This window comes from Xenopus tropicalis, chromosome 8 (genome assembly GCF_000004195.4).
Source record: "Xenopus tropicalis strain Nigerian chromosome 8, UCB_Xtro_10.0, whole genome shotgun sequence".
Taxonomy (NCBI): domain Eukaryota; kingdom Metazoa; phylum Chordata; class Amphibia; order Anura; family Pipidae; genus Xenopus; species Xenopus tropicalis.
In genome coordinates, this window is record NC_030684.2 from 136,128,599 (window position 1) to 136,143,297 (window position 14,699).

The following is a 14,699-nucleotide window of genomic DNA, read 5'->3' on the forward strand; positions in this document are numbered from 1 at the left end:
ATAAAGGTATCACTGGTAACAGGAACTCTGATTCGGACTTTATATCTCATGGAGCATGCTCAGTAGGAGCTAAAGTCGCTGTTGAGCAATGTATTTACTTATGTATCCGACTGAGAACATAACAAAGCATGCTGGGATTTGAAGTCAAAAAGGTAGAGGGGGAGGTTTGGTGGACAATTACTGGAATAAAACCTAAACAAATCTCCTGAAATCCTTATCTGAGTTACACAAACACAGGGATAAAAGCACAAGGTCTGTCAGTGTGTTTATTCACTCACAGGGAGGAAGGGTAGGAACTACACAGGCTTACATACTGAGCCGCCATGTCTGCCTGGGGATCTCTCTATGTATTTGCCTCCATCCTGTGCTGTATTGTGGTGAGAGCCCAGCAAGCAGGTAAGCTGATATGTTATAATAATATATTTAATTGGATATGTGTGTAAAGTAGTACTGCACATTATGGCCCTTTAACCACTGTTGAAGTCCAACCAATATCTGTAGGCTGGGCAGCTGTCCCTGAGTTGCCCTACAGCAGTGATCCCCAACCAGTGACTCGGGGGCAACATGTTGCTCACCAACCCCTTGGATGTTGCTCTCAGTGCCCCCAAACCAGGGAGTTATTTTTGAATTCCTGACTTGGGGGCAAGTTTTGGTTGAATAAAAACAAGATTTCCTACCAAATAAAGCCCCCTGTAAGCTGATAGGGTGCATAGAGGCCCCTAATAGCCAATCACAGCCCTTATTTGGCACCTCCATGAACTTTTATGGTGCTTGTGTTGCTCTCCAAGTCTTTTTACATTTGACTTTGGCTCACAAGTAAGAAATGTTGGGGATCCCTGCCCTACAGTCACCATTATCTACAACTATTTCTAACTTGTTCTGCTGTCTTGGTCTTGCAGTTCCATCACCACCTCCCCATTACTGCCTCCATCTTGCTCTACTTTCCCAATCTTTTCTCCTGTCCCTTTTTCTACTTGCCCTACTGCCTCCATCTTGCTCTACTTTCCCAGTCTTGTCTACTGTCACTTTTCCTACTGGTCCTGCTGTCTCCATGTTGCCTAACCCTACTACTGGATTACACTTCTCCTTCCTACATCTGCTGCTCTGTGGGGCTATGACAACTGACATTGTTCCTATACTTTGCACCAGATCTTTAGCTAGAGATGTAACTACCAAGGTACAAGCCAGGATCAAAAGATTTTGATCATGCATCTAAAAAAGAAAAGATATACTGAAGTGCAAAGGAGCCAACGGACAATAACAAATACAAACATCAAGGTATATGGTGGTGCAGAATGTACTGAAACATGAAACCTGTGGTTGTTCAGAAGGGGGTAAATTTCAGCGAGGAGTCAAGGAAGGTCTGTTCCCATGACCTCTTTGCAAGGTATATATTATCAGTTGCCAATCTCCCCAGGTAGGACTGGGTCAGTATGGTGTTTTGGTATATGGTAAATACAGTGGCAAAATGAGGATGGACACAACAAGCAATTAAGAGAAATTATGGGAAAGTATTGGAAAGGAAGGGTTACTGAATGCTCTGCTCTCACTTCCACTCCAGAAATGAAAAAAAGTCTTAAAAGTTTAAACAAGCAAAATGAATTGTAAGCTCTTCTGCATGTAAGATGATAACTATGTTGGTTTTGCTTCTGTAGCCCAACTGTGTGACCAACCTGAGCTGCAGAACGGAGAGTTCCGGTACTGGTACTCATTCCCGTCATCTACACTGAGAGCGATTGAGTATAGCTGCTATGAACATTATGTTCCACTCAACAAGACCAATGAAAATGACACATACGGCGTAGCCAGATGTACTGAGAATGGATGGGACCCACGGCCCAAGTGTTTGGGTAAGTTCTGTGATATAAATCCATCTGCACTCACTTCAAGCTCTTCCAATCAGGACATTGTAATCGCCCATTGGACACCACTATGAGGAACTGTTTGTCCTCTAGAGAAGAATACAGTGAGTATCTGATGTCTCCATCTTACTATGTCACTACAATATGGTGTAGGTGCTCTAAATAGTGACTGCTCCACTGACAGTACTTGTAGAACCCCCCCAACCTATCTCAAGTCTCATTAATTAAGGTCAAGTGTCCCCTTCAATGGGTGCAATTGAGTAAATTGCGCAGAGAACATTCCAGTAAGTAACTAGTGTCCACCACAGAGCAGTTGGTAATTACAATGATTTGGATTTGCTCCATTTAAATGAAAGCAAATTCCACAGGGCATGTTAGTTCAGTCAGGGAAAGACCCTTGGCACAGCAGAAATGCAGGATGTGTAAATAGTCACTTTGCCAATGATCTATATAACAAAATCCCTGCCATTCTCCCTCTTCTTCTGTTTATTTGTACAGGAAAGCCATGTAGGTGGGCGCCGGCGGTGGAGAATGCAAATATTATAGAATTAAAGGCCAACTACACAGACGGCGAGAGTGTAAAGTTTGTGTGCAATGCTGGCTATGAGATGGCGGAACACAGCGAAGCACAGTGTCGGAATGGCCAATGGATTAATATCCCTACGTGTGTCTGTAAGTGCTCACTATGCTTGACTCTTATTATACATAGTTATGTAAGCCCGGTTACAGCAATTTCCGTTTATACTTATCATGGTAGTACTATAAATCCCAAAAAGCCAAGAATAGGCTTTGGCAGTGCCCAAAAGGGGAGAAGCTTCAAGGGAGTGGGTGGTGTTTGGCAGTTCCAGATCAAGGCCAAGTTGGCTGAGACAGTTGCCTTAGGGACCGGCCTACCCAAACCTGCTGCACAAAGCTGCCTTCCTACCTGGGGACCTCACTTGAGAGCAATGTTCATCCATCTTTAATCCTTCTGAGGGAGTTTCAGTCTTCAGCTGAGTGGAGAAAGATAGTCATGTTAGTGGTAGTCCGGCAGTAGAGATGGTTCAGAAATCTTAATGAGCAAATGTTTCCACCAGGCATGGATTTGCAGCGAAATTCTGCATTTCGCCTTCTGCAAACCTTTTTGTGAAACTGCTACATTTGGAGTGAAAAAAAATTAACGCGATGCTTAGAATTCCTTTCCTGTGATCTTACTGGCTTAGTCTATGGTCAATGCAGTGCTCATTCTATTTTCAGGCAAGCCTGGGGTTAATGCAGTGCTCAATATCCATTTTCCATAGTGATCATTCCGGCATGCCTGGGGTTGATGCAATCTTGGAATCAATTTTCTATATTGATTTTAAAGGCATGTCTTGTAACTGTAAGGCCCAATAATTGGGTAACAATGCAAGAACACCACCTAGATTCTGTTCTTCAGAAATCAGATAAGATTTAATTTACATCGATGGGGAAACAATGTACAAATGCAATATTGTACATAAAACTTCCAAGTTGTTTACATTCTATCATGCCTTTTTATACCCTTCAGTGGGGGATTTCCAAAAGCCCCCACTGCCCCCATAACTCGTCCAATCAGAGGAGGGGAGAGAGAGGAGTTGCTGGCTGGGGGTTGGATCAGGCCGGGGGCTCGGCTTGGCACCCATTTGTGTTGGCCCGGGTCTAACCTGCACACTGAATGACAAGCAAGTTAGGGGAGGGTTAGGGGGCAGAAGTAAGAGCTCCTACATGCCTCTCTTTCTGCCCCTTATGAATACAGTGCTGCTGAACACAGGCAGCAATGTATTCAGGGGTAGAGATGTAGCGAACTGTTCGCCGGCGAACTAATTCGCGCGAACATCGGGTGTTCGCGTTCGCGCAAATTCGCGGACTTTTGCCGATGTTCGCCACTTTGGGTTCGCCGCGTTTTTTTTTGGCGCCGCGTTTTTTCGCCTTGGTTTTTCCGCCGCATATTTTCGCTTCGTTTTATCGCCTATGCATATACATAGGAATAGCTTGCGGGGGTTTTTTTGGTGTTATTTTTTGGCGGTTTTTTTTTTTGGCGGTTTTTTTTACAAGTATTTTTCAGAGAAGTTTTTGCCCTTGATCCCCCTCCTGCATGCCACTGTCCAGGTCGTGGCACCCTTTTAACAACTTTAAAACCAGTTTTCTGGCCAGAAATGGCTTTTCTAGGTTTTAAAGTTCGCCTTCCCATTGAAGTCTATGGGGTTCGCAAAGTTCGCGAATATTCGCGAGTTTTGGCGAAAGTCCTCGAAGGGGTTCGCGAACATTTTCGGCGATGTTCGCTACATCACTATTCAGGGGTAGTCACCTCCATTTCAGAACACACAGACCTGCAGCAATTCCACATGCAAGGAGAGCAGTGTGCAAAGTGTAGTAAATAACCCTTCTACTTTTTCTTAAGGGCTTAATTGCCTTAGTTATGGTAAATAAAACAGTTAACTGTACAACAAATAATGTCTTCTTTCATTTCAATTTGTAAATACTTCTATCCCATAATCCCCTGCGGTTCCTTTTGTTGTCCAGCTTTACTTTGTGGCCCTGCGCCAATCGTAGGGAACGCGAGGCTCGTATCTGGGAAGGCCACTTACCGATCTACGGAAAAAGCAACGTACGAATGTGACAGCGGTTTTGTTTTTCACACAAATAAAGAAGCTCTTTGTAAAAAGGGGCAGTGGGTCGAAATCCCAGAATGCAGAAGTGAGTTTCCATCCAGAATCTTTACCCCCCCCACCCCTCCGACTGAGCAAGATAACTAAATGGGTGCCCTTGCGTTTCAGAACAAGGGCAGAGCTGCGGGCCCCCGCCGGTGGTACAGTTTGGCGACATAGTATCCCCCAGAATGGCTTCCCATTTGCACGGCTCAGTAACGCACTATGTGTGCGTAAATTATTATGTGCTTGAAGGAAACCCCCGAATGACGTGCAGAAATGGAAAATGGGACGACCCTCCGGTTTGTATAGGTGAGAGCACAGTTCCCTTGGTTATATATCTGCATTTATTGTCCCCTTTATTTTTTATCTAATAGACATATTTTTGTTATTATCCTCTTGCTTTGTTTTGTTCATCATTCATGAAGGTATTATAGACCCTGCCGGCAATTTAAGCTTTTTATTCTTCTGTTCTTCATTCTTCATGCTGTCTCCTCGGGATCATTTATATAATAGAGATGCCATAGAAATATGAAAGCACTGTATACTGTAGGTGTTCCTCTGATCTAAGCAGCATTCAGCAGAACAGCCCCACCCCAAACCTTGTAGAGAGCTAAACCACAAAGCTATGCTACTATAAAATTGCCCTATACCAAGCAAAATCCAGCAAGAACAGCCTTTCCTAAGATATACTATAACGCAGGGGTCCAGGGCCGCCGCTCCCTATAAGCAGAGTACTCAGTCTGCATAGGGCACCAACTCCCAGGGGGGCACCATCCCAGCTGCTCCAAAAAAAATCATTTTTATATATTATAACATACCCCCCAACACTGTCCCGCCGGTTTTTATAGCGCATCCCGCTGTCCCGGATAGTTCAATCAATCTATGGGGGCTATTGGGGGCACTTACTATGGGGGCATTGTCTATGGGGGCAAATGGGGGCACTGTGTGTGGGGCCCCTATAGTAGGTGTTTTTTTTTTATTTTATTTTTACTTCCGTAACATTTGGGGGAGGGGGCACAAAAGTAAATTTCTGCTTAGGGCACCCATTTGGCCAGCAGCGGCCCTGCAGGGGCCCCCAACCTTTCTTACTCGTGAGCCACAGTCAAATGTAAAAAGACTTGGGGAGCAACACAAGCACCATAAAAGTTCATGGAGGAGCCAAATAAGGGCTGTGATTGGCTATTAGGGGCCTCTATGCACCCTATCAGCTTACAGGGGGCTTTATTTGGTAGGAAATCTTGTTTTTATTCAACCAAAACTTGCCCCCAAGTCAGGAATTCAAAAATTTGGTTTGGGGGCACTGAGAGCAACATAGTTACATAGTTACATAGGGTTGAAAAAAGACCAGTGTCCATCAAGTTCAACCCATCCAAGTAAACCCAGCACACCTAACCCCCACCTACCAATCTATACACTCACATACATAAACTATAAATACAACCACTAGTACTAACTGTAGATATTAGTATCACAATAGCCTTGGATATTCTGATAGTATATCATACAGTACATCCAAGGGGTTGGGGATCACTGGCTATAACACTATCCCAGCATAGGTACCTTTATGCCTCTCCCTATCATTAAGACCTTTACAGCTGCCGATTCAGCCCCTCCACACTTAGTTGGCAGGTTTTTGGTTTGGATCATATATGTGGCCCTTGGGATGGTCTACCCAACCAATAGCTGGGGACAATCAGCTATCACATGATGATGAAGTCCTCACCCAACAGATCTTCTAAGGTCTACACTATAATCCATTGTTGACCCCAGGCCAACCACATTGGATCAGCTTGGTTTAGCTCAACATGTGGGTGGCCAAATCAGTCAAAGATCTATTTGTTTGGTGATTTTGCCATATTAATCATTTTTAAAGTCTATAGATTGGGTAGTATATCTCATAGCATTCAAATGCTGCAAGGACATCACAAAGTTTTTTTAAGATGTCTTTCCACCGGGAACTAGGGTGGAATGTGCTATAAATGGAGCAGAATTTAATGGTGCACAAAGGCTCAGCACAAGAACCATCCATATCTCTTGCCTCCATCTGAGGTACCTGCAAGCTAAAGATGTTCATGGTGGAGGACAGTCGCCCTTATATATCAACTCGTAGATCTGAATTCAGTTTTTATAGTTGGCTGAAAAGATTTGTGTCCTTTTATATTTGGTTTTCAGAGCCTTGTGTTTTGGGTGAGAAATACATGAGTTCCAGCAATATTGCGCTTAGATGGACTGCGGCTAAGAGACTGTTCCTCAGGCACGGAGACTTCGTTGGGTTTCGCTGTTTAGACGGATATGAGATATCTGATGGAGCGCTGCTGAGAGTGCCATGTATTAGGGGCACAGTCACTTACCCCTCCTGTACGAAACAAGGTGAGTACTAACCACTAGATGGGAACTTATGTGAATAGGGTGTAAGTTGCAATTGGAAAGATCGTTCTTACTTCTCTTTACTCTGTTAGTGTAGGGTTACAAATCCCAGCGCACTTTAACATATGGTCAGTGGTAAGAGCTGTAGTCCTGCAATGTCAGGTGTATAATAAAGCAATATTGGTCGATATAACGCCTTGGTTTTTTCCCTTGCAATGGGACGTGGATGCATTAAAGGAAAACTATACCCCCAAAATGAATAACTAACCAACAGATTTATATAATAGTGTTCTATTAGAGAATCTCCCCAAACTGGAATATATATAACAGTAAATATTGCGCTTTTACATCCTTTCCCTTGAGCCGCCATTTAGTGATGGGCTGTGTGTTCCCTCAGAGATCAGCTGACAGGAAGTGATGCAGCTCTAACTGTAACAGGAAGTAGTGTGGGAGCAAAATGCAGAACTCTGCCTATTCATTGGCTGATGGGGCCTAGCATGTATGTGTGCCTTGGCTTGTTTGTGTGCACTGTGACTCCTATGATCCCAGGGGGCGGCCCTTAGTACTTAAAATGGCCATTTCCTATTTAGGATTACCCAATAGCACATACTACTAAGTATATATAAAAATGGCTTACTTAGATGAAGCAGGGTTTTACATATGGAAGTTACAGTAGTCCAGGCAGGATATTATAAGAGAGTGAATCAGAATTTTGGCAGCATCTTGGGTGATAAATGATCGTATTTTGGAGATATTTCTTAGGTGAAAGTGACATGATTTGATAAGTGACTGGATATGAGGAGTGAAGGACAGGGCAGAATCAAGGATAACCCCAAGGCACCGGGCCTGGGAAGATGGGGTGATGGTAGAATTGCTAACCGTTATAGATACCTCGGGAACAATGTGGGCGTTGGATGGGGGAAAGAGAACCAGTTCAGTCTTAGAGAGGTTTAATTTAAGGTAACGTTGGGACATCCAAGTGGAGATAGCGGCCAGGCAGGAAGAGACGCGAGTTAGAAGCTCTGGGTTGAGATCAGGAGAGGAAAGATAGATCTGAGTATCGTCAGCATAGAGGTGGTACTGACAGCCAAAAGAACTGATTAGTTTGCCAAGTGAGGAGGTATAGAGAGAAAATAGTAAGGGGCCCAGGACAGAGCCTTGGGGAACCCTGACAGTAAGAGGCAAGGGAGAAGGTGATTCCCCATTGTAAGAGACACTGAAGGATCGATCTGAGAGATAAGATGAAAACCAGGATAAGGCAGTGTCACGAAGGCCAAGAGAGCAGAGAGACTGGAGGAGAAAGGGGGATCCACAGTGTCAAAAGCAGCAGAGAGATTGAGAAGTATTAGTGGCGAGTAGTGTTTTTTATGCAATATATGTTTATAGAGACCTACATTGTTTGGGGGTATAGTTTTCCCTTAAGTACCTTCTCCTAGCACTGGACATGTCCTTTATCCTCATGTCTGATTACAGTGTCATATAATGAAGCCATAATTACACAATAATCTCCCTATGTAAGTGCGGGATGTCTAATAAGTGTTGGTATGCATCATTCTCATTGGGGAGGTTTTTTGCATCTAAAATTACATTAAAGTCCTCTTCAGTCTGGCAAATGCTCGTCCATCTGTAATTACGTTTTTGAAGGGTTTATAATATAAAAGCTTCTCCGGCCAATGAAAGACTTGATACATTTTTCGTATGTCAACATCTCTTAGCACTGCTTTCATGCCTTGTCCCTAATTCCTAATAAATCCATCATGCAACACATTTATGTACTAACGGAATGACTTTTGTACTACAGGGCAGGGGGAGAGCTGTGGGAAACCGCCAGCGGTGCGCTACGGAGACACGTTAGAGCCGCAAATGAAGTCCCATACGCACGGCTCAGTAATGACTTATAAGTGCCCAGAATTCTATATACTTGAAGGAAAAGACAAAGTCGCTTGTAGGAATGGAAAATGGGAGGAGCCGCCGGTCTGTATCGGTATGTGCCCTGTTCAACCGCTCAGCACAACTACGAACGGTTCAACTGTCATTCTTGTAGCTCAATAGAGACAGGATATATTATCTGGATCTGTGGTCCATGTTGCAATTACTTTAATCTTCCATTCAGCACTTCCTATACATCCCCTAGATGGCAAATACATAAGATTTTGGGGTGATACAAAGCTTTGCCTTAATAACAGTGTAACCAAAATGGTGCCGGCCTGCTGGCTTTGACTGTAAATTCTAAGAGTGAAGGGGGATTGTGTAAGTAAAGTTTATTTTGCTCAAACATGATACAAAATGATTAGGAATAATTTCTTAGGGTGACAGGTCCTATTTGAAGTGAGCAATGTTACTATATACCGAGCAATGTGCTGAAAGATTGTGACTTTGTTTCCCAGAGCCCTGCACTGTGTATGGGGAAGAGCTGAAAGAGAACCATGTCAGTATGAAATGGATTGCTAGAGACAAGCTGTACATGAGGCACGGGGAGTTTGTGGAGTTTGAATGTACATATGGCTACGAGATACCCGACATGGCGCAGCTAAGGGTGCAGTGCAATAGCGGAGTGCTCCTTTATCCTAAATGCCACAAGTATGGTGAGTACTGACACTGGCACGTGCCATAGAACCCACTGAGGATTAGACAACATTTTATACATTTCATACACATCTAATGCCACAATAGGAAAAGACAACGCAAATAACAGGTGGGAAAGCCAAAGGTTTTCATCTCAAAATTCAATACTTATTCACTAACATACAATTTGGAATGCTAATTTTAAATGCATCTTGGGAAATGTCATGGAAATGAAATTAATGAATAGTTATAATTGTACTTGTATGTTTGGAATATATATTAAGGAAGGGATCCCCAACCTTTCTAACTCGGGAGCCACAGTCAAATGTAAAAAGACTTGGGGAGCAACACAAGCACCATAAAAGTTCATGGAGGAGCCAAATAAGGGCTGTGATTGGCTATTAGGGGCCTCTATGCACACTATCAGCTTACAGGGGGCTTTATTTGGTAGGGAATCCTGTTTTTATTCAACCAAAACTTGCCCCCAAGTCAGGAATTCAAAAATAACTCCCTGGTTTGGGGGCACTGAGAGCAACATCCAAGGGGTTGGGGAGCAACATGTTGCCCTGAGCTGCTGGTTGGGGATCACTGTATTAAGGAATGGATACTGATACGTCGCCAGTGTGTGGTCAAGTTTTAGTGCATCTATTTCACCTAGAACATTAATGACACTGCTGTGTTGCATCAATAACTATTCCTGAAGTTATGTACAAAAGACTGAACAATGTTAAGTAAATAAGGTCATCTACTGGAGTTGATCTAATGGTCACCCACTCAAGATGATAGACCCGTGTCTTCTGTTTAGGCACCAATGTGCTTATAGGAGATAACTCTTAGTACAAGTTGCCCCAGGAACGGGTCCGATTGCCAAGTCAGGAAGGAATTTTCTCCCCTCTGGGGCAAATTAGAGAGGCTTCAGATGGGGTTTTTGCCTTCCTCTGGATCAACTAGCAGGTAGGCAGGTTATATATAGGCATTATGGTTGAACGTGATGGACATGGGTCCAAAGGTTTTTCAACCTAACTTACTATTTTACTGTATGTAGACCCAGGATATCAGTGGTGTTTGTAGTCATGTTGAGGGTGCAGTCTATTTCTAGATAAATGTATACACAATGAACACAGAATGAGGGGTTCATGGGGGTTCACAAGCCAAATAGCTGCTCTTCACAAACTCAATACAGGCAGGGGATCTATTATCCAGAATGTTTGGGACCTTATGTTTTCCAGATAAGGCTTTCTTTTCACAATTTGGATCACCATACTTTGTCTGCTAAAAAACATTTAAGCATTAACTAAACCCAAAATGATTATTTTGTCAACAATATGGATTCATGAAGCTTAGTTACCATCAAGGACAAAATACTGATTTATTATTATAAAGAAAAAAATAGAATTATTTGCTTTACCAGTGCACCGATACATCCTAATCTAATATCTTCCATCTAGAGGGCTGTGGGTATCCACCGAATGTGCCGAATGGAGACGCAATAGAAGAAAGATCATCTTTTTATGCACATGGGGCATCTATTGAATACAGGTGCCCCGAATATTATACACTTGAAGGGCCCAGCAGAATTACGTGCAGAGATGGGATATGGGACGATCCGCCAGTTTGTATAGGTTTGTAGACAAAACTTTGAAAACGCTTTCCAGTTTTTATCCCTCACTGCTCCGATCACTGATAAGAATCCAGTCGGCATTAGCAAATTATTGGCCATGGAGTCTGCCAATCCCTTCTGTTTGTGACTTGCCATTACCCTATGGGTAAAGACACACAGACCTACTAGTAGCAGCTACTTGTTGTGGCTACAAAAATAGACAACACTGATCATTGAATTACGGATAATTGTCTCTCCGTGTGTGTTAGCAGAGGCAATTGTCAGTATTGTCTATGGCAGGGGATTTTCTGGTGATTAGTACCAGTGACAAGTAGCTGCTACTAAGTAGCTCTGTGTGTCTTCGCCCTTAATGTGCATTTTTTTAGAGCTTTATATTCATTAGCCATGTAGACTTGGAGCTAGTGATGAGCGAATCTGTCCCATTTCGCTTCACCATAAAATTCGCGAAGCAGCGAGAAATTCATGAAAAGCATTTGGCGCACAATTTTTTTTTGTCGCCCACATATATTTTTTGTCGCCCCCATGTATTTTTTGTCGCCCCCATGTATTTTTTGTCGCCCCCATGTATTTTTTGCCGCCCGCACTTTTTTGACGCGACTGCACCTTTTTTTTTTTACCTGACCACGCCCAATTTGACACGCCAAATTTTCACGGAAGTTTCACGAAACAATTCGCCAATGACCAAATGTAGAAATTTGCTGCAAATCCATGCCTGCCAAAAAATTCGCTCCTCACTACTTGGAGCTACTCTTGATACAAAAAGAAATGTAAAACTATTGGGGCAGATTAACTAAAACTCTATAATTTCTCTTTTTTTTTTTAATTCTCAAACTCGACTAAACTAGTTTTCCCAAATGTCTAAAATTTACAAAAAAAAAATCGCTAGGAAAAGTCACTGCAAGAAAAGTCACTGCAAGAAAAGTCGCTGAATAATCAACTTTTTTTGAATCGCAAATTCAAAAAAGTAGAGTTTTCTGTCAAAACCCAGCGTCAAAAATCCGAAATCTCAAAACTATCGAGACTAAAGTAGAATCTTCATGGAAAGGGAAGGGACCTCGGCCATTGGCTTCTACAAGTTCGGATTTTTAGCAGTTTGGATGCATAGCAAATCTTAGAAAAGTCTTTTTTTCTCTCTGTGATTTTAATTGCTAAAAAAATGATGGTTAGTAAATGAGCCCCAAAGGGTATCAGATTATCTAGCACCTCCAGTCCAACGACACTGACAGATGTAATGGTCTGGGATGGGAGTTTTACCTGTGAGCCACATTAAAATGTGAAAAGAGTTGGGAAGTAACACAAGCGTGAAATAAAAGTTTCTGGGAGATGCCAAATAAGGGCTGTGATTGGCTATTTGGTAGCCCCTATGTGGACTGGCAGCCTACAGGAGGCTTTATTTGGTAGGAAATCTTGTTTTTATTCAACCAAAACTTGCCCCCAAGTCAGGAATTCAAAAATAACTCCCTGGTTTGGGGGCACTGAGAGCAACATCCAAGGGGTTGGGGAGCAACATGTTCCCCCTGAGCCACTGGTTGGGGATCACTGCTCTAGGAAGTATAAGTGCCATAGGCTGGACTAAAAGTCTCTGATTTCAGCTCAACTTATCTTTTGTATATTTATCTAAACTAGAACCCAATGTTGAAGCCTCTGCTGGTGTAGGGCCTTCCCAATCTCCTCACCTACACAAGCCCATACTGCATTTGAGATATAGACTTGTTGAATAGTGAGCTCACTATGATTTTGCTGTTTTCTATCTAAAGTACAATACCCCTTTATACTGTATATTAGAGCAAATGGTTGTCTTCTACCAGAGGCTGGACTAGAACTCATGGCAATGTATAGGATGAGTTTCAAAGACATAGTAAAATACTACTGTGAAATTGTGGTAGGAGGGTTTCCACTGAAGCAGTGGGACTGGACTAGGACACTCTGACAGCAGTTTATAGGGGTGGGGCAGGTAGTCTCTACCTGATGGTAGTTAACAAGGGATTGGTTAGGGGGGTGTAACCCAGGCAGTAGACTGGACTAGAACCCTCTGTTTGTAGTTTAGAAGATGCTTCTTATCTATTCTGCATAGAAATATAGGAGGTGTGGCTCTTCTTTAGGAAGATATGTAATGTGTTAATGGGAAAATACACCCCCCCAATTTGTCTATTTGGTAAAATCTTTTTCACCCTTAGTTTTGACTTTTATTATCTCTGTTTGTCAGAGCCTTGCACCGTGTCCGATAAAGACCTGAAGGCAAATAATCTCCGGCTGAAATGGATATCTAGGCAGAAACTGTACCTGAGGCATCAAGACTTTGTTGGATTTGTTTGTGTATATGGATATGAGATACCTGATGAGAAGCAGCTACGGGTACAGTGCCGTAATGGCGTCCTTCCTCTCCCTACATGCCATAGATCCGGTGAGTACTGACGCTGCCATATGCATTGGTACCTCTACTGAGAGCCAGAGCGAATCCATCCGATGTGTAACATTATTCAAAGAAAGCAAAGTTAATGCATAAAAAAGTCATGGTTTCTCGTTAAATTTAGGGATAAACTGCCTTAGGCACAATCTCCCATGTGTATCCGAGTGCAAATATTGTGTCTATCTATTAGGGATAATACGCAATTTACTGAAGCGATTCTACAATTTTGCACCTAGAATTTCATCATGAAGTGCCATGAACCATGAATCTATGGAAAAATGTATTGTTTTTCATTATTCTGTTGAAATGTCAAAGAATATTTGTCATTCCCATGAAACCCTCCTCTTATATTACCATGTATCCTTTCTAGGGTAGCCTCGATGTACTAGCGATTGCGCCACGTTGGCAGGTTTAGTTGGACCTTCTCTCCCACAAGAGACACGGGCTGGATTTCCAAGGCTTGTATTTTCTAGTATTTTTAAATAATAATAATAAAGTTTTTGAAAGCAAACTATCATTTGTATTTGGGTCCATATCTGCGTTTCTTGTAGCCTCTGTTAGAGGTTGTTTATATAAAAATCAGAATATACTGTACAACTTCTTCAACCCCATCTTGATTTTCTACAGAACATTATCATTCTATCTAGTCTATGGGCTGTTGTCAATTCTATCTAAACAGGGAGAAGCTTATTAGACTCATGTGATGTATGTAGTAGCCCCTCTAATGTTGGCCACTCATTTGGAGCCAATATTAATAGGTAGCTCTTACTTCAAGTGGAGAACCTCAACAGATCTTTCCGATTGATCCATGGAGCCAATATTAATAGGTAGCTCTTACTTCAGGTGGAGAACCTCAACAGATCTTTCTAAATGATTCATGGAGCCAATATTAATAGGTAACTCTTACTTCAAGTGGAGAACCTCAACAGATCTTTCCAAATGATCCATGGAGCCAATATTAATAGGTAGCTCTTACTTCAAGTGGAGAACCTCAACAGATCTTTCCAAATGATTCATGGAGCCAATATTAATAGGTAGCTCTTACTTCAAGTGGAGAACCTCAACAGATCTTTCCAAATGATTAATGGAGCCAATATTAATAGGAAGCTCTTACTTAAAGTGGAGAACCTCAACAGATCTTTCCGATTGATCCATGGAGCCAATATTAATAGGTAGCTCTTACTTCAGGTGGAGAACCTCAACAGATCTTTCCGATTGATCCA

General features: G+C 42.5%; 1 protein-coding gene across 1 annotated transcript; it reads left to right on the forward strand.

Annotated features, from left to right (window-relative positions):
- Nucleotides 1-255: 255 nt before the first annotated feature.
- svep1l (sushi, von Willebrand factor type A, EGF and pentraxin domain containing 1 like) lies at nucleotides 256-13,990 on the forward strand. The gene is made up of 11 exons (XM_002938332.4): nucleotides 256-396; nucleotides 1,656-1,850; nucleotides 2,361-2,534; nucleotides 4,386-4,559; nucleotides 4,640-4,822; nucleotides 6,686-6,883; nucleotides 8,682-8,864; nucleotides 9,268-9,465; nucleotides 10,894-11,067; nucleotides 13,273-13,470; nucleotides 13,847-13,990. Exons 1-11 carry the CDS (start codon nucleotides 324-326, stop codon nucleotides 13,849-13,851), a joined length of 1,755 nt encoding a protein of 584 aa, XP_002938378.1. The 5' UTR covers nucleotides 256-323; the 3' UTR covers nucleotides 13,852-13,990.
- The last annotated feature ends 709 nt before the right edge of the window (nucleotides 13,991-14,699 follow it).